Source organism: Manis pentadactyla, chromosome 7 (assembly GCF_030020395.1).
Source record: "Manis pentadactyla isolate mManPen7 chromosome 7, mManPen7.hap1, whole genome shotgun sequence".
NCBI lineage: Eukaryota > Metazoa > Chordata > Mammalia > Pholidota > Manidae > Manis > Manis pentadactyla.
In genome coordinates this window covers 108013462-108034345 of record NC_080025.1, presented here as the reverse complement: position 1 = coordinate 108034345, position 20884 = coordinate 108013462, and the positions used below count along the sequence as shown (strand labels likewise).

The 20884-nt window shown below is 35.5% G+C and overlaps 1 protein-coding gene across 1 annotated transcript in view; it reads left to right on the top strand.

The window, feature by feature from the left end:
• The window catches only part of MATCAP2 (microtubule associated tyrosine carboxypeptidase 2), a 43975-nt gene that overhangs the window by 11739 nt on the left and 11352 nt on the right, over nt 1-20884 (top strand). Inside the window, exons 3-5 of the mRNA XM_057504655.1 lie at nt 14655-14798; nt 15448-15580; nt 16024-16329. Of these exons, the coding sequence (XP_057360638.1) occupies nt 14655-14798; nt 15448-15580; nt 16024-16329 (583 nt within the window). The remainder of the gene's footprint in view (nt 1-14654; nt 14799-15447; nt 15581-16023; nt 16330-20884) is intronic.

Genomic DNA, 20884 nt, shown 5'->3' with positions numbered 1-20884 from the left:
AATCTTGCTATTTATTTTTCTTTCTTAGAAGAAAGCTTTTCTACTTCTATTTTTTTTAATGGGCATTCACTTTCTATTTAAATGTGCTGAGATTGTGCTGAATATGAATTAAAACAGCAGGTATTGTTTTTATTCCTATTTTGAAAGTCATTTTGTGGGTTTTTTTTTTGTGGAAATTGCAATTGATTAAACAGGGCTTTTACTTATCTAAAGTTTATGATAATTATAAGAATGCTATTTGCTTTTTCCTCCTTGAGTGCTGAAAGAGATAACTGAGATTTATTTACCAGTATTCTTCAATTTGGAGTCCTACCCCAAGCCCTGCCAGTTGGGGAAGAGATTTCCCACCATTAGATCAAAACGAATGCTTTCTCATTTCCTTGGAAGGCAGTTAGGAAGGAGCAGCAGCTCCACAGACTGAGCACTGACACTGCTGGCCTGGCTCTACAATCTTTACTTTAACCTAGTTCCAGCTTAAGAAGATAAAACCTATACTTAGGTTGCTTGAAATTTCTAAACAGCACTAGCAATCCTAGTGGTTTGTACTTCAAATGCCACCATTTGGAAGAATGTTCTGAACAAATGCCAAATGTACTATTTAAACTACTTTAATCAAATAAAGGAGAGTCATCAGAACAAGGCTTCCATAAATAGATGCTTAAATTCCTATTTAAGTGAATTAAATTAGCATTTAAGTGAATTATGACATAATGTCATATATCCTTCCCCTCTTCCAGTTATTAAGCTAAAGCAGCAGCTTTGAGGCTGGTCTCAGGACTCAGAAATATGCTGCACAAAAGGGCCAGAATGGCCAAGTAGCCCATTGGTTTCTGGCCTCCACCGTCAAGGCCTTGCCAACCCCTAGCTGACAGTCTCCCATTTTGCAATCTGGATCCTTCTAAGGCAATCTGTTGTTACTGGAGACTGACCATGGTCCTCTTCAGCACACAGACTGGCAGAACAATGCTAAACTTTCTAGGTGTAGGTAAGTCCACTACAGTGGAACCAAGGCCACGCTTAGGCTCCGGTTGTTCCCACTTAGTTGCCCCATCAATGTCAAGGAGTTCTACTTTTTCTTGGTACAGGCAGTAGGTTCCTTAAGAGGCAGTCAGGCCCTTGAGGGGATTCATGGAGTCTAGCATGGGCTACAGGACTTGACTGTAACACCAGGTGGAGCCTGCTGAACTCTGCTCAGCTCCTTGCTGACAGCTGTAGTAACCCCCAAATTCCCCCAGTATCGGTATGTGTAAACTTGACAGAAACTGAGAATATTTGTTTTCTGAGGCTGTGGACCTTTCCAGGAAAGAGTGCAGTGCTTCCTGGGTGCTGAAGGAGGGATCTGGAAAGAATGCTGCACGCTGTCCAGGGTCAGGTCAACCCTCACAAGTGGGTAAGAAGCGGATCCTTGGTGGTGCTCTTGAGCAGTGAACTGGCAGCCAATACACTTTCTGCCCTAGTCCCTGGTGGCTGACCACTCTTGGGAAACGTAGATATTAAATCCATATAGCCTACACCCAGAACGTTGTTAAACAAGATTGGAAGTGAGAAATGAGAAGGGTCTTCAGGGTAGTAATGAGTCATTGAATAATTTTCAGTATTTCCAACAGTCAAAAGAAAATTATATATTCATGTGACAAAGTCAAAGGGTAGTTAAAGTGTCTCGTTTTCCACCTCTGGTAGGAATCATATCTCAGTGTAGATCCTGGCTAGCTCATGCTAACTAGAAGCTCTGATTGGTAAAGTGATATTTAATAATATTGGGAAAATAAATCAACTTTTGTTTGGCTATATAAAAGTTGAATTATTTTCTTAACTGGAGCAGTGGGGATCATTTGTAGTTGGTAAATGGGGAGCTTTTGGGTGAGAGAAGGAAGAGCTTGAAGTGTTAGGTGGAGACCCTGGAATGAGGCTCCCCTTGGCTGTCAGGGAAGAGAAGTTACAGGTAGGTGTGCAAATGGAGTTAACAGAGCAGGTCTGAGACTGCCATTCTTGGAAAGTCCTGCTTGCAAGATTAACCCTAGCCTGGCATCTGTGAACTTAACTGGGAGACAATTTCCTACACTGAAATAAAACTTACCCTACAGATAGAGTAGCTTGCTGTGCCTAAACTGTGCGAACAGTCTGTTTCATGTCAAACATCTCTTTTCCTTTTGGGAGTCTGGAATTTTAGAATGTGCTAGACATAGGGTTGCTTATGTGACTAGCCCCTGGTAAAAACCATGTGTATTGACATGTAACAAGTTTACTTGGTAGAAAACTCTTTATGTTCTTACAATGTATTTGCTGGAGAACTTAATTGCATCTTGTGTGACTTCACTGGGAAAGGACTCTTGGAAGCTTGCTTCTGTTTTTCTCTAGACTTTATGGGTATAAGAAATGAGGAATGGTAGAATTAAGGCATTTATATTCAGATTTTTGGAAAAAGAAGAACAAAAACTCTATACCGTCCAAATAAAACAGCTCAATGGGCTGTATTTGCTGTCATTTTGAGATTCCTGATCAGTTATAAGGTCTAGCTTCTTAGAGCTTTGTAAAGGGCTATTGTGTTGGATAATTCCAGGGGATACTGCTCACAGATTGAGCCTAGGCTGTACATTTATACAATAGGGTTAATATTTACTGTAAACGTGGGGTTCTTTGCAATCATAGTACTTCTCTAACACTTTTTAGTTATAGGATACTTGTATAGAAGATTAAGTAAATTGTGTATGCTGAGTTAGTAGAAATTTTGCATTGAGATTAGCTGGAGAAGAGTCAACAAAAAAAGCATACTAATTCTCCATATATTTATATTATTGTGAAATTGTTGACATTCCCCCCCCCCCTTTTTTTTCAGAACCCTTGCTCCTCTGTTATTCTACTAAAACTGCTTTGACATTTAAGGACAACATCACATAAACTACCAATGTGTGACAAATCACAATTAGCATTGATAGAATGCCTAATATTTGTCCATTACTTGATATGCTGAATATTTTACACCTGTTATCAACGTCAGTCCCTGACATGAGGTGCCAATACTAGTAGCATTACCAGTTGAAAAAAACTAGAGAAGTGAAGGAACTTTTCTGAGCTTGTAGAACCAGAAGTCTATCCAAAGCACTCTTGCTGTCCACCACACAGTGGTATGTTGGCAAACTAGCTCTCAGTTTCTATGATGTAAATATAAATACAGACACCGTGACTAGTTTCAAGCAATGTAACGTCAATTGACTTTGATGTAAATAATAATGTTTAAATAATTTTTTGAAATTAAAAATAATAAAAATTCAGTCAGCTCTCAACAAGTCATATGACCAGGCTCTAGCATACTTCTGCTTCACAGCACAGTTTTCACCTGGCTTTTCTAATCCTAGGCCACTGCTACACCCAAAAATGTACCCCATCAAAAGATCCTCTCATTTTGCTGGCAAAGATTCATGTCTTGGGTGGAAGCTTATTATAGGGACTTGGAAGATATTTTTTTGTGCTTTATGATACACCTATTAAATAGTGATTATTAGTTACTGGATTTTTTTTGACAGTTATAAGCTTTAAGACATTATTTATTTTTTCCCTGTTATGGCACCCATCCTCACCTTTCAGTTACAGCTTCAGTCTCAACTCACAGTACCATGTTAATTAGTACCTTAGGAAGAGCAGCAAGGTCAAAACCAGGCTCCTAGTTTACAAAGAGTAAATATTTGAAAGAAGCAAATACAAGAGCTCCCCAAACAGGCCATCCACAACATTGTAGGTGGTTGATTGATCTCCTCATGCCCATCCAGCTCTGCCAGGAGAACAAAGCAGAAACACCCTTTCCAACCCAGCTCTCAACCTTTTCTTGTTTACCACTGCCCTCACCATTGCATTTCACCTGTTTCTTTTCTATTTCACATGGAGTATACACAGTCTAGAATTGACAAGAGTGTTAAAATTACTTAAGTATTTTCAAATGAAGCAAAATAATTGAAAATGGTTTCAAAACCTCCTAATACAAAGTAGTGGTGTATCCAGGGTTTTCCTATTCCTAAGAGTTTATATTTTTCAAAATAATTGTTATTTGCAAACATTGTTTTTAATTACCCATCATAATGGAAGGAAACATTGATAAGGATTAGCTAAAATGGAAAGATTATTCCCTGCTTCCTTTCTACTGAATAGTTCTCATCAAGCAACCACCTTTGCTTTTCTGTTGTAACAGTGGTACATGAGCTGTGTTCACTAGGTTCAGTAGTAAGTAGTAAATGCAGTAATAGAAAAAGCCACACACTGTGACATAAAGTGGAGATATAGGAGGAAGTGATGTTTCAAGTCAAACATCTGAGTGAAAATAAACCACCAAAATAATTTATATAGAAGAAAACATTTTGAGTCTTTGATTTGGTTCCAAGCATCCTGCATTGTAAGCTCTGGGGGAAAAGATGCAGTTAGGAAAGTTGAGGGATTAAGAATTGGGGAATGTTAGTATGGAGGAAGAACAGATGTTAAAAAGTGGTAGTTATTAGAAGAAATGTGCAGATAAGTTTGCAAAAAATTTGATATGTCAAATATCTGCAATAAAATATCTTTATTTTCTTTCCTTCTTAGCATACAAAAGAAATCCAGAGGATGTACTTGTTAATCTTTATACTACCTTGAGACAATATAGCAAACCAATAGCAAAATGTATTTTAGCAGTTAAAAGAATTACTATCTTAAATAAGTTTGTTAGACATATAAATGTAACTAAGAAACTGGGAGCATTGCCTTCATTTAAAAATGTTCTTTGCTTTGTGATTGATTTGTAGGAATACTGCTTTGTAGGAGGGAGATGGACTTGACCTTTGAAGCTTCCCTTGCACATTATGGTGCAGAATGAGTATATTCTTACTTTTGTCCGATACTACATACTCATGTGAATATTGCAAAGTGTCTGCCTTATTTTCCATATGTGTGTGTGTGTGTGTGTGTGTGTGTGTGTGTGTGTGTGTGTGTGTGTGTGTGTGAAAGAGAAAGGAGGGAGGCAAAAACACTAAATAATCCTGAGAGCCCTTTCTAGGACCACACACCTCTCTTAGTTTCTGGCCCAAAAATACTGTGGCTAATCAATCAAGATTCCATTTCATGTCATGTTATATATCCAGTTGTGTCATTTATTATGTAAAATTGTTTAGCTTCTGCCACACTACATATTAATCACAGAAAAGCTTAAGAGTTTTCACCAGCTGTGTTAACTGAAAATTCTTAAGATAACAGCTTCTTAACATGCAGCCTAATTGGCCAAATAGCTTGGTTTGTTACAATTAATTTTCCAAATAAGTGAAAAAAAACCTAATGGAAAACCTAAGCACAAAAACTCAATGGAAAAAAGTAAGCATTTCAGTGCAATTGTTTATAAAATGTATATTCAACTTGACAAGTCAGGAGAATGTTTTTAAACTTTTCTAAGAGGGAAACCCAACAGCAGAGGTGTAAAGAAAATAAGGAAATCAGTAGGAGCAAATCTACCTTTCATCTTACATTCATGCGAATTTTATATTATATGTTATAATATATCTTTATTTGAATATAGAAAAATGTAAATTGCTTATCTTCAAGCAAAACTGATGCTTTCAAAATAAACAAGGAGCATCAGACTCCCCAAGCAACCTGCCTATTCTCTTTCAGTGTGAGGAACTGAAACGCCAAACTAAGGTATTGTCAACAAAAAGCAGGTGTTTAAGCGAACAGCTCACTCTCAGGAGATTACACATTAATGTTATTTTATTCATTAGTAAAATTAGCCTTACCCTGTCAATGAAAGTCCTATAGCATACTGAGGGGGAAGCACAGACCAGGCACCTTCTGGGAAGGAGAGAGTCACCAGAAAGGCACCTCAGAGCAAGCAAGGTTCCTACTGGTGAGAGTCTGAGAGTTCAGTCATAATTTTACAGAATTCAAACATATTGTCTTAATAATAATAAAACATTAAGAGTGACATATTCTTGATTTCTTATAAAAAAATGTGTCTATTAGTGAAACAGTGTAGTTGCTATGGGGGTTGAGAAAAAAATCTGCAAGAAACAGTTCATGTTTTAAAGGTGTTTGATATCTCTCAAGCCATTTCCATTACAAATATATTACTTAAGAGTTAGGATGTTACTTGACATTAACATATTCTACACCTATGTAACTGAAAAACTATTTTGCTTGTGTATTACAGTGCCCTAAATTTTCTTTATTACCTAATAGGTTGATGCTACCAGGAGTAATTTGGCAGTTACTGTAAAATTAAGTATTTAAAACAGAGAGAAGAAAAGGACTCATTTTGCTGACTTGGACAACTTTTTCCTGCACTGAAACAAGACACACAACATTCTATGGCAGAGCATTCCATTTTAATTTATTGAGTTCACATATTCAAAGTATGTACCTAGATGGCTCATTGCCATTATGTTAGGAAATAAAGTCTGATTTTTGTCTTCCTAGTTAGGAAAGATTTTTTGGTGTTGAGTGACAAAAGTTCTTTATGTATTTTGGATATTAGCCCTTATTGGATATGTCATTTCCCATTCAGTAGGTTGCCTTTTCATTTTGCTGGTGGTTTCCTTTGCTGTGCAGAAGGATAGCAGGTTATTTTGACATATAATTTTATTAAGACTAAGTTTTAATTGTGCTAGCAATGAAGGTATTTTATATTGGTAGACCTTAAGTTATCTAAACAACAAAGGGGAGGAAAAAGCCATCCTTCTTTAAATTATCCCTAAGTGACATGATTTTCTACATAGCAAATTATAAACTCTCATAGATATCCTTAAGTTACAAGATTTTTTAAAAGATTGATTTATGTTTAGTACATTCTATAGTAGTTTTATGAAAGAGTTTGGAGAAGTGAGGCCATTTCTCAAGAACAAGGAAGCTTTTTTTGTTGTTGTTAATGCATCAGGGATATATAATCTTATGATGATTTCACATGCACAAAACAGTGGTTCAACATTCACCCATATTATCAAGTGCTCACCTCCTCCACTGTGGTCACTGTCTGTCAATGTAATAAGATGTTATAGAGTCATTAATTGTATTCTCTGTGCTGTACTACCATCCCAGTGACCTACCTATGTTGTGATTGTGATGTATAGTGCCCCTTAAACCCCTTCTCCCTCCGTGCCCACTTTCCTTTTTGGTAACCACTAGTCCCTTCTTGGTGTTTATGAGTCTACTGCTTTTTTTGTTCCTTCTGTTTTGCTTTGTTTTTATACTCCACAAATGAGTGAAATCATTTGGTACTTATCTTTTTCCACCTGACTTATTTCACTGAGCATAATACTCTCTAGATTCATGTTGTTGTAAATGGGAGGATTTCTTTTCTTTTTATGGCTGAGTAATATTCCATTGTGTATATGTACCACATCTTCTTTATCCATTCATCTACTGATGGACATTTAGGTTGCTTCCATATCTTGGCTATTGTAAATAGTGCAGTAATAAACATAAGGGTACATATATCTTTTCAAATCAGGGATTTTGTTTTCTTCAGGTAAATTCCTAGGAGTGGAATGACTGGGTCAAATGGTATTTCTATTTTTAGTTTTTTGAGGAGGCTTCATATTGCTTTCCACAATGGTTGAACCAATTTATATTCCCACCAACAGTATAGGAGGGGTTCCTTTTTCTCTACATCCTCACCAGCCTTTGTTGTTTCTTGCCTTTTGGAAAGTAGCCATCCTAACTGGTATGAGGTGATACCTCATTGTGGTTTTTATTTGCATTTCTCTGATGATTAGTGGTGTGGAGCATCTTTTCATGTGCCTGTTGGCCATCTGAATTTCTTCTTTGGAGAAGTGTCTGTTCAGGTTCTCCACCCATTTTTAATCAGGTTATTTGTTTTTTGGACATTGAGGTGTATGAGTTATCCATACATTTGGATGTTAACCTCTTACTGGATAAATTGTTGACAGATATATTTTCCCATACTGTACAATGTCCTTTGTTCTGCTGATGGTGTCCTTTGCTGTACAGAAGCTTTTTAGTTTGATGTAGTCTCACTTATTCATTTTTTATTTTGTTTCCCTTGCCTGGGGAGATGTGTTCAGAAAAAAGTTGCTCATGTTCATATTCAAGAGATTTTTGCCTATGTTTTCTTCTATGAGTTTTATGGTTTCATGACTTACATTCAGGTTTTTGATCCATTTTGAGTTTACTTTTGTGTATGGAGTTAGACAGTAATCCAGTTTCATTCTCTTAAATGTAGCTTTCCAGTTTTGCAAACACCAGCTGTTGAAGATGCTGTCTTTTCCTCCTTGTATATTCACAGCTCCTTTATCATATATTAATTGACCATATATGTGTGGGTTTATATCTGGGCTCTCTATTATGTTCCAAGGAAACTTTTCTTACAGTGAGGGACAGACTACCCCATCAGATTATATGTCCTTGGAAGAAGGTATGACCTTGATGACTCATTGAAACAGAACTTTTAGTGATTTGCCTTTGAAAACCTGCCTAATGTGCATTCTCAGGTTCTTGTCTTAATGGGGTCTGCTACAAAACAGCTTGAGTATCTGCTTTTTCTTTGTGGGTGGTGAAAGAAGAGTTGCAGTACTAAGCTGTTTATAAATATCTTATCCTGGTAGCAGTTACCCTCTCATTTTCCCACTCACCATGGAGTGGGAAACTTTTGTTTCCAAACTAACCCCAATTTTGATGACAACATGCAGAAAGGGAGAAGGCTACAAGTGACAACTTTCTGTATCCTCTGTGTTCTTTCACTTGTTCCTTCACTGAAGGCAGACTCAGTGTCTCAAATCTGTTTATTTCCTGGGTTCTGCATATGTAGAATAGAATTTTTAAAAATACTTTTGTACTTTTTATTATAATCTAGCCAGAGTCTGCTGTCTATAGTATAGAAAACTGAATTATTGGTAAAAGTATTTTTGCTTTTTTTATTTTATTTTATGTTTGCTTTTAATTGCTTCAATCTCTCCTGCTTTTCATCCTGTCATCAGTGTCTTTCTAAGGTACAAATCTAATCATGTCACTTCCCTTCCTGAAAAATTTCAAGGCTCATCATAATTCAGGATAAAGTCCAAAATCTTTAGCATGGCCTACAGGCCTTTCAACTTAAATGATCTCGCTTATGCTTACATTTCCTAAGTCAACTTTGTACTACCACACCATCTTGTGCAAATTATCTGTCATAGCATTTATCACACTGTTATCATCCTTAAGTGTCTTTTTTTGTCTTCACCAGTAGACTGACCTATTTGGTAAAAGTGTATTTTATTTCAACTATTCCTAGACTCTAGCACAGTTGCTGGCATTAAATAAATGAGGCTCCCGGTGCCTGTTCAGCCTAGGGACTCTGTATTTCACTTTCTTTGCTTTGTATATGCTTTTGACAATATTACTCCGTTTTGCTTGGAATGCTATTTCCTCTAGTTCCCTACTTGTATTTACCTTACTCTATGATCTCACATACTTTATGCATGCCTCCATCACAGTATCACTAAATTGTGTCAGTTTATATGTTTTCTCTGCTAGTCTATTGGTCAGACAGGGACTTAGATCCTGAAATACAAAAATGAGCAAAAGTAACAGTGATTAACACAAAAAGGTAACTACAAAGATGAAGGAATGAGTGGTTCTTACTGATGATATGTTAGAAATGCTAGAAATTTAGTGAAGCACTCTACAAACAGTGGATCCAAATTTGTGGCCCAGGAATTAAGTTCATCCTGCATATATGTTTTTTGGGAGGTAATCACTGGAATATAAAGATGTTCTTCTGTTGCCTCTCCCAGATGTCAGTACTCAATAGCTTTACACAGTAGTTAGTGCTTGTAGCTAAGGTATGTGAGTGTGTCACTACTGCTCTAGTGTCCTATCAGTTGTGGCTATAATGCCTTAAATGGAGGCCTAATGATCTTGTTGAGTAATCCAAATCTTTATATATCTAATTACTATCAAGAAGCAATAGCCACCACTGGAAAATTCATTCAGTATTTGAACTTCTGTGTTTCATTCTGAGAATCTCAAAGAACCAGAATTCTTGTGTGTGTGTGTGTGTGTGTGTGTGTGTGTGTGTGTGTGTGTATTCCTCATGCTCATCTGAATAAGTATTTTCAAACTCTTCTGAGGAATACTGCTTGAGAAAGAAGGCAATATAAGTTGAAAAACACAAAAATACCATATTCATCCCTGAGACTCAACACATATGGTATAATAAAGGCTTGGAAGAATCTTGTTCAATTTTGTTTAATCCAGTATTTTTCAAACACCTTTGGCCATGGAGCCCATCTAAAAATGGTATCTTGTCAACCACTTTTTTACAAGGAACAGTTTAGAAAATGCTGGCTTAAAGAAAACAGCTATGTGATTTCTTAGGGGTTATTCATTGTTTTGGGAGTTAGCTCTAGACATTAGAATATACAAGGGAGGACTGAAGGAAGGGTTGGGAATGGATGGAAGTCAAACCAATTACCTTAAATTCTAAAAATAAAACCCAGCAGTCTCCTCAAACTTAAATACTTTGTGTAGTCATATGGGAAATAGATTGCGAAACACATTCACAGTCTCTCTCTCCCCGCTCCCTTCTCTTTTTCTCTCTGTCACTGTTTCTAATTTCTTCCCCTGCAACAGCCCTGTGAGATAAGTAGGGCAAAGATTTTCATCTCCATTTTGCCAGTGAAGAAAATAAACCAAGAAAGGCAAAATGGCATACATACCTAAGATCACGCAGTCAGTAAATAGTAGTGTACTAACATAAAACCAGATCTTCTGACTTTCTGCCTTTACATGATATCACCCTGACTTATCATATTAGTATCCCTATTGTATGTAGTTTTTCAGTGAGTGAAAACTGCAGCTGAGAAGGGAGATTGTTTTTAGCACATGCCTGTTGAAGTGGCTCATGAGTGATGGTCAGATTTCCAAATTGCTTAACAGTCAACAGATCAACAAGTACACTGAAAGCAGAATATTCAACAAAATACTGAGATATTTCAGAAAGTGTGTTATATCATTGAAGACAATGCTGGAAGTTTTATATAGAGATTTTTCATTTTCTGGATTAGTGGCTTAAATATTACATTGTGTTATTTCATTACTATTCCTTTTTAAAAAATAATACCTTTCTTAAGATAGAATTCATCCATATAAAGTGTACAAATTAATGATTTTTTATATATTTAGAATTATGCAACCATCACCACTATCGAATTCAAGGACCACAAATTCAAAATTCATTACTCCAAAAAATAAAACCTGTACCCATTAGAAATGAGTTGCCATTTCCCGTCAACCCCCCAGCCTTAGGCAGCTACCAATCTACATTCTGTCTATGAATTTACCTATTCTGGACATTTCATATAAATGGAATCATATGGTCCTTTGTGACTAGTTTCTTTTACATGGCATGTTTTTTAAGATTGATATCGTAGCATATGTCAGTACTTTTTTCTGTTAAATAAAAAAATATTCCATGTATGCTCATATTACATTTTGTCCATTCATTAGTTGATATTTGGTTGTTTCCACTTTAAGTATTATGCATAATGCTGTGAGCATTTGTGTACAAATTTTTGTGTGGATATGTGTTTTGAGTAATCTTGGGTATCCACCTAGTAGTGAATCATATGGCAGTTGGTCCTATGGTAGTAGATCATATAGAAGTGGTTCACATGGGAACCCTTAACCTTTGAGGAAGACTGTTTTCCAAAGTGACTGCACCATTTTACATTCCTACCAGCAGTGTGTATATAAAGGTTCCAATTCCTCCACATCTCTTCAACTCTGATTCTGGTTTTGTTTTTGTAGCTATCCTAGTGGGTGTGAAGTGGTATATCAATGTGGTTTGGATTTGCCTTTCTCTGTTGACTAATGATGTTGAGCATCTTTTCATATGCTTATTTGCCATTTGTATATCTTACTTGGAGAATTGTCTATTCAGATCTTTTGCCCATTCTTTATTGGGTTATTTTATTATTGAGTTGTAGGTGGTTATTTTTAAATTCCTGATCAGATTAGAAATTTGCAAACATTTTCTCCCTTTCTGTGGGTTTTCTTTTCACTTTTTTGATGTTATCTGAAACACAGAAGTCTTTATTTTGATGAAGTCCAATTTACTTGGTTGTTGTTTGTACTTTTGGTATCATATCTAAGAAACCACTGCCTAATCTAAGGTCATGAAGATTAATGTCTATGCTTTCTTCTAAGAGTTTTATAGCTCTAGCTCCTACATTTAGATCTTTAATCCTTTTTGAGTTAATTTTTGTATATGATATGAAGTAGGTGGGCCAAATTAATTCTTTTATATATAGCTATCCAGTTGTCACAGTGCCATTTGTTGATAAGAACTTGATTACTTTTCTTGCTTTAATAGAGAAGAATAAGAGTGGTTCAAGATCATGAGATGGCAGTGCTGTAACACTATGAAGAATGTTGCTGTTCTGTTTTGTGCAGCCTTATAAGTGACATCCAGATCAGGAGAGAGAAAGACCATTTCCTTCACGCTGAACAACTGCTCATTTTGTATTAATTTCCTCTTTGCTCTAGGTTTGAGCTCTCTGAAAATAAAGTGTTTTGATGCCTTTAAGATATATAAGGCTTTAAAATATTATCCTCTTATAAAGAAGAAGGATTCAAAAATGATTAATTTCTGAGCAGAGATAATGTATTGATAATTTGGAAAAAAAATATGGTTTTTGGCCCAATATTCTTAAAAAAGGCAAAAGTGTGTTTGGTGACCTGTTTCAATCCATTTTTAGCAAGAAATACTATCCCACCTAATACTTATTCTTGTGGAATTCAAGAGTAGATTCTATTACACAGTTTTCCAACACGGTAATGGAGGATTTGGCCAAGTAATAAGGTGGGCACAAAGCAAAGGTGCAAAGTCATTCTCATGCAGATAGAAGACCAAGAACTGGACAATAAGGATAGGTGTGTATATTAAGATTTTTTAGATTCAGGAGTTTTACTGATTAATGAAACAATATAATCCTCATTGTTTACTATTTATATTTGCTATTCTTAGAGTTGAAAGGAAGCAGAGAATTTATTTGATGTCTGTGGATAAATCAGGGCTAGATTGCCACATTGATGAGAGAAAGGCCAAATTTCTCACATTCTTGTCACTCTGATATATTGATAACTAATGACCATTAGAGTGGTATATGCAACACATTTTAGCAAATCTGATGAAATGGGTTTTCATGTGCTAATTTGTTCTTTTAATTATCCTAGTTGTCATATAAATAAATTAGCCTCTGGGGTATTTATGCTTTATTTCCATTCTCTGAGATCCTTTCTACTGTGCACTTGAATCACCTGGGGATCTTGTTAAAACACATATTCTGATTTGGGTATTGGAAGGAAGGCAAAATTCTGCATTTGAAACTAGCTGCCACACAATGTCAATACTTAGAGCGTTAGGGCCACAATTCCAACAGCAAGGCTATCAATAACAGTTTCAGGAACAGAAGCCAGGCAAAGCCTCTTAAAGCCATTTTCCAATGTGTGTGTGTGTGTGTGTGTGTGTGTGTGTACGTTGAATTATAATTTGGGTATGTGAGCCTTTTTGTAGTTTTTTGTGTTGAGCATAATATCTCCAGTGGTAATATTTAGAAAGAATGACAACATAGTGATGATGATGATGTAATAGTTGACATGTAATAGTTGACTACTTATGTCTCAGTCACTGTGCTTTACAAAGGTTGACTAAATTTTTCAACAAAATCGTGAAACAGACATCACCACTGTTATCCCCATATACAAATGAGGAGGCTTAGTAACAAGTTTAGTAACTTGCCTATGGTTACACAACCAGAAGGTGACAGAGCCAGCACATCAACTCAGGTGGTCTGACTCTAGAGCTTGTACTTTTAACCTCTCTACTAGTGTGAGTATAGTCTGGAAACTGTTGATTTCATATAACATGTGTCTGAATTTTCTAGCTTTTTCCACAATTCATATATGATGGATTTGAATTTTCCAACTTCTTTCCCAAAGGATATTTGAAGAGCATTTTTCTTCATTACGTTTCCTTTCTTATAGCTTTCTCATGATCTGTCAACAGTTTTTTAGTCTTTTCTATACATTTAGAGAAAAAGATCTCAACTTTCATATTCTTTTGATGCAAAAATTTATGGTGATAAGTAGATGGTACCCCTGCCCTGAATGAAAGATAAAGTGCTTTTAGTAATATTGAGACATATGTTTTCTGCCAAGGAGTAGCCCAGGAAAATGTCAGATTTATAGGCCTGTCACAGAAGAATGGTTAGATTCTTTAGTGTTATTAAAAATAAGGGTTTCTTTTCCTTTATCCAATGGCAGTTATAACCTAGTCATTAGTTTGGAGACATACCATTCATTCTGACTTCTGCTGAACTACCAAATCGTCTTAGAGAAGCCAAGCAACCTTTCTTCTTTATCTTCTTCTCAGCCCATCAGATACTAGTAATATATGCAGTACCTTTATCCTTCAGGGTGTTAAAAAGAAATGAACACAGGAAGGAGAGAGTACTTCTAAGTTCACAGGTGTTTGTAAGTTTGTGAAAGTGAAAGCTGTTTTGGGTTAGAAAGATGTGGCACCTCAGTTGTAGTTTAATTTGGAAATCAGAATAGGTCATGCATGATAAATAAGAATACAACTGGCTCGTTACTCATTTCAAAGTAATAGAAAGTATTTACATTCATTATCTTTGTTTCTTTTACAGTCCATCAATATTATGGAACTGACTTTACAGAAATATGGAAGTTATGAAAAATTTGAACAGGCTACTGGTGGTAGCCTGCTATCTAAAACTCGAATCTGGAGTCATGTTAGGAAGTATATGATGAAAGAAGGCTGCATGGGTGAGGTATGAATTACAAGTGAACACAGTTGACTGTTGGCATTTTAACTCTCAGTCAGTGCCACGTTTTTTCCTGTAGGTTTTGTTTTCCCAACCCTATTTTGCTCATTAGTCATCAAGATTTCTTACTAAATACTTATTTCTGTTGCATTGAATTGTTGTGTTGTTTCTGTTTTTCTTCTTACTGCCATTTCTGTACAGCTTGTGGTATTATGTGAATTGTTCTCTGAAAATTATTAATGAAGAGATTTGCCACAGTGGTCTCTCTTCCTAGTCAGTTCCTTGTAGGAATTCTCAAAATACGCCTTGACCCAGAAGTGGCAGGACTCTGGCTCCTGCACCTTCTTTTAAGTCATTTTAGCCAGGGAACTGTACTTGAGAGCACAGTGGAGGCCAGCTTCGCTCCTGTGTCTTCCTCAGCACAGCTGTCTACTTTCCTTTTAATCCAGTAGAGGTTCTTGAGTGCTCAAAGGCTCAGAATTGGAAAGGCCGAAAGTGTTTGTCTCTGCACTTCACCTTCTTGGTTTCTGGGAAGTTCAAGGTGGCATAAACAAAGAAAAAGGTTTTAACTTACCAGTCTATTATTTTCTGTGAAAGCTTTTTTCCCCCTGTCTTTTTTCTTTTATGTGTATGTAATTTTCCTCTTGCTCCTTAGATTGTGGTTCATCTCACTGAAGATCTGCTTTCCCGTGCATCAATGACAGTGGTAAATGGATGTCCAACACTGACCATCAATGTTTCCACTGCACGTGAGCATTGGCTGGAGGGAATGCTGAGGCATGAAATAGGTAGGGGCAACCCTTCTCCATTTATTCATCTGTAATATCAGAAATTAACTTCAAATAAATAGTCTTCTGTAATGGGTTTTCTCTTAGTAGTATTTGACAAAAAGTAATGAAATTGTTAAGATTTCACTTGAACAAAAGCTAAGATATTAATGTCTACCTTCAAAATAAATTTTTCAGAGCACTGTATAGCTATATTAACATTGGAAAGTCATTTAACTCCTCTGGATTTCAGCTCCCCCATCTTAAACTGAGTGATCCTTCTGAAGGCAGTGTACTTACTCCCTCAAACCAAAAGGATTTAGGGCTAGGTCATTTTCTGTTTTGTCTTGATTTGTAGGAATACATCAATTTGATTTTAGAACTGTTGGTAAAATCTTTTCTTGGATAAGAATTGAAACAAAAATGGCATTTCTTGTTTTTCATGTGCCTTTTCTCATCCACAGGCACACACTATTTTCGAGGCATAAACAACCTCCAGCAGCCATGGAACAGTTGGACTGGCCGTAAAAAGCATGAGTTAAAGCCAAACAATCCCACAGAGGAAGGGCTGGCAAGTATTCACAGTGTCCTATTTAGAAAAGACCCCTTTTTATGGAGGGCTGCTCTCCTCTACTACACAGTTTATCAAGCCAGCCAAATGTCTTTTTGTGAACTCTTCAAAGACATCGGGAAGTTTGTCAAGGACCCCAATACAAGATGGGATTATTGTGTGCGAGCCAAGAGGGGATGGACTGATACTTCTCAACCAGGTAGGTGTTCCTTTTTCTGTAGGTTTTCTGGCTTTTTGGGTAGCTGTCTATTAATTTTGGTTACATCTAATCTGCCAACCAGAGAATTCACCATGAAAGATTAAACCTTTGTTACTTGAGATCAGAGCGAGTTTTCCGAAATCACATTTTGTTAGCATTATTTTTTCCCATCTCCTTTTGAAAAATTTCAAAACTACGCAAGTATGGAAGTAAAGATAAGGAAGATTCATAAACCCATCTTCTAGATTCACCAATTGCTAATATTTTTCCTTTTTTTTTTTTGCTTTCTCTCTTCAACTTTAAAAACAGCTTTATTAAAATTTAATTTACATGACATATAATTCACATATTTAAAAGTGAATGCTAACTTTTGAAGTAAAAGTAAATTTCTAAGTAATCATTAATCTACTTTAGTGGGTTTTAGAATATTCAGTTATGCAGCCATCACCACTTTCTAATTCTAGAACATTTTCATCACTGCAAAAAGAAACCTGTACCTAATTACAGTCATTCCCCACTCCCTTACCCCATGCCCCCCAGCTCTAAGTGAACATTAATCTACTTCTAGAGGCTTGCCTATTTTAGACATTTCATAGGAATAGAATCATATAATATATGATCCTTTGTGGCTGGCTTCTGTTACTTAGCATAATGTTTTTAAGGTCCCTCCATATTTTAGCTTGTATCTGTATTTCAGTTCTTTTTATTGTGGCATACTATTCCATTGCATGTATATGACACATTTTACTTATCCATTTACCAGTTAAGGGACATTTCAGTTGTTTCCACTTCTTGGCTATTGTGAATGATACCGCTGTGAACATTTGTGTACAAGTTTATGTTTAAATTCTCTTATGTATATACTTAGGATGGAATTATTGGGTCATATGGTAACTTTACGTTTAACCTTTTGAGGAACTTCCAGACAGTTTTCCAAAGTGACTGCACTATTTTACATTTCTACCAGCAATACATGAGGGTACCTTTTCTCTATATCCTTGCCAACACTTACTATTTTCATTTTTTTAATTATTATTATAACCATCCTAGTGGGTGTGAAGTTGTTATATCATTGTATTTTTTGTTTTTAATCTTCACATATAAGTCTTCTTTCAGTGTAACCTTTTTTTGAATTCATTTTTTAATCAAGTACATGGAATAAAATGCACAAATCATAGTATACAGCTCAATGAATTTTGACATGCATATATACTCATGTTAACTCATGATTGCCCAGATCAAGATATCAAACATTTTATTTTCTCCCTTCACCTATTTCCCCCATCTCCCAAACACCTTCCCCTATGGCAACCACCAATCTATTCTCTGTGTTTAGGAGTCTATTTCCATTTTCTTTGTTTTCTGTTATGGATTCCAAATATAAGTGAAATCATATTGTGTTTGTCTTTCTCTGACTCACTTTTCTTAGTATAATACCCTCTAGGTCCATCCATGTTGTTGCAAAGGGCAAGATTTCATTCTTTTTTTATGGCTGAGTAATACTATCTTTTATATGTGTACCACATCATCTTCATCCATTCATCTATCAGTGGACACTTAGCTTGCTTCCATATTTTGGTCATTGTCAATACTGCTGTGATAAACAGGATTTTGTGACTCCAGATGAATGATTTTTGTTGTCTTCAGGTAAATTCCCAGAAGTGGAATTATGGGGTCATGTGGTATTTTTATTTTTATTTTTGTGAGAAACTGTCATACTACTTTCCACAGTAGCTGTACCAATCTGCAATTGCACCAGCAGTGTATGAAGGTTCCCCTTCCTCCACATCTTCACCAAAACTTGTTATTTCTTGTCTTGCCAATATTAGCCATTCTGGCTGGTGTGGGGTAATCTTGTTGTGGTTTTGGTTTGAATTTCCCTGGTGATTAATGATATTGAGCATCTTTCCATGCATCTGTTGGCCATCTATATGTTGTCTTTAAGAAAATATCCATTTAAGTCTTCTGCCCATTTTTAATGGATTTTTTTTGGTGTTATGAGTTCTTTATGTATTTTAGATATAAGCCTCATATCAGATATATCATTTGCAAATATATTCTCCTATTCAGTAGGTTACCTTTTTGTTCTGTTGATGGTTTCCTCTGCTGTCAAGAAGCTTTTTAGTTTGATATAGTCCCACTTAGTTATTTTTCCTTTTGTTTCCTTTGGGGAGACAATATCCAGAAACAAATTACTAATGCTGATGAACAAGAGTTTACTGCCTATTTTTTCTTCTAGGAATTTTATGGTTTCAGGTTGTACATTTAGGTCTTTAATCCATTTTGAATTTATTGTTGTGTATGGGGTAAGACTGATCCACTTCATTCTTTTGCATGTAGCTGTTTAGTGTTCCTGATACCACTTATTAAAGAGACTTTTTTCTCATTGTATATTCTTGCTTCCTTTGTCACATATTAAGTGCCCATGAAAGAATGGGTCGTTTATTAATTGACCATATAATGGAAATCTATAGTCTGTTCCATTGATCTATATTTGTGCTAATACCATACTGTTCTGGTATTTTTGTAGTATATTATTTTGTAGTATATTACTGTATCTTTGTAGTATAGTTTGAAATTAGGGGACATGGTATCTTCAGCTTTGTTGTTCTTTCTCAAGATTCCTTTGGCCATTTAGGATCTTTTGTGGATCCACACAAATTTTAGGATTATTTGTTATAGTTCTGTGAAAAATGCAGTAGTATTTTAATAGGAATTACATTGTACTTAGATTGCTTCAGATAGTATAGCCATTCTAACAATATTCTTCCTATCTATGAGCATGGGATAGCTTTACATTTATTTATGTCATCTTCAGTTTCTTTCATCAAAGCCTTATAGTTTTCATAGTACAGGTCTTTCACTCCCTTGGACAGATTTATTTGCAGATTTATTCTTTTTTGTACATTTGTGAATGGGACTGTTTTCTTAATTTTTCTTTCTGCTAGTTCATTATTTGTATATAGAAATGCTACAAATTTGTATAAGTTGACTTTGTATCCTGTGACTTTACTGACTTTATTTATTAGTTCTAATAGTTTTCTGGTAGAGTCTTTAGGGTATACAGTATCATGTCATCTGCAACTAGTGTGTTATTCATTACCAATTTGGATGCCTTTAATGTTTCTTCTCTGCTTACTGTGGCTAGGATTTCCAGTACTATGTTGAATAAAAGTGGTAAGAGTAGTTATACTTGTCTTGTTTTTGATTTTAGAGAAAAAGCCTTCAGCTTTTAGTCATTGAGTATGATGTTAGCTGTGAGTGTGTCATATATGGCCTTTATTATGTTGACATATGTACCCCTATATCTACTTTGTTGAGTTTTTATCATTAAATGGATGCTGAATTTTGTTAAATGCTTTTTCAGCATCTACTGAGATGATCATATGGTTTTTATCCTTTCTTTTGTTAATATGGTATATCACATTGATTGATTTGCAGATAATGAATCCCTGGTATAAATTCCACTTGGTCATGGTGAATGATCCTTTTAGTGTATTTTAAAATTTAGTTTGCTCGTAGTAGTTTGTTGAGGATTTTTGTATCTATGTCCATCAAGGGTATCGGTCTGTCATTTTATTTTTCTGTATTCTCTTTGGATTTAATATCAAGTTGAATGAATGTGGAAACTTTCCTTCCTCTTCAGTTTTTTGGAACAGTTTGAGAAGGATAGGTATTAACTCCTTAAATATTTGATAGAATTCTCCTGTAAAGTCATCTGGTATTGGAATTATGCTTATTAGAAGTTTTCTTATTACCAATTTAGGTTCATTACTAATAATTGATCTGTTTAGATTTTCTGTTTATTCATGGTTCAGTCTTGGGAGATTGCATGTTTCTAGGAATTCATCCATTTCTTATAGATTTTCCAGTTTGTTGGCACTTAATGTTTCATAGTCTCATAATCTTTTGTATCTACATACATTTGTCTCTCTTATAATCATTTGTATCTCTGTGGTGTTAGTTGTAATGTTTCCCCTTTCATCTCTGATTTTGAGTCCTCTCTGTTTTTGTAAGTTTAGCTAAAGGTTTATCAATTTTTGATGTCTTTTTGAAGAATCAGCTGCGTTTCACTGATCTTTTATATATTTCTTTTCATCTTTATTTCCACTCTGATCTTTATTATTTTCTTCTTCTAATTTTGGCTTTGTTTGTCCTAGTTTCTTTAGGTGGAGAGTTAGACTGTTAGAAGTATTTCTTGTTCCTTGAGGTAGGCCTGTATCACAATAAACTTCCCTTTTAGAACTGCCTTGCTCTGTGCCAAAGACTTTCAACTATTATATTTCTCTTTTCATTACAAGTATTTTTTGATTTTCTTATTGGCACATTGGTTATTTAGTAGCATGCTGTTTAGCTCTAGTTTTTTCTTGTAATTGATTTCCAGTTACATACTATTGTGGTCAGAAAAGATTAATGGTATGACTTTAATATTCTTAAATGTATGAGACTTGAGCTTTGTCCAAGCATGTTATTTATTCTGGAGAATGTAGTATGTGCACTTGATAAGGTTGTGTTATCTGCTGTTTTGGGATGTAATTCTTTATGTATCTTTTGG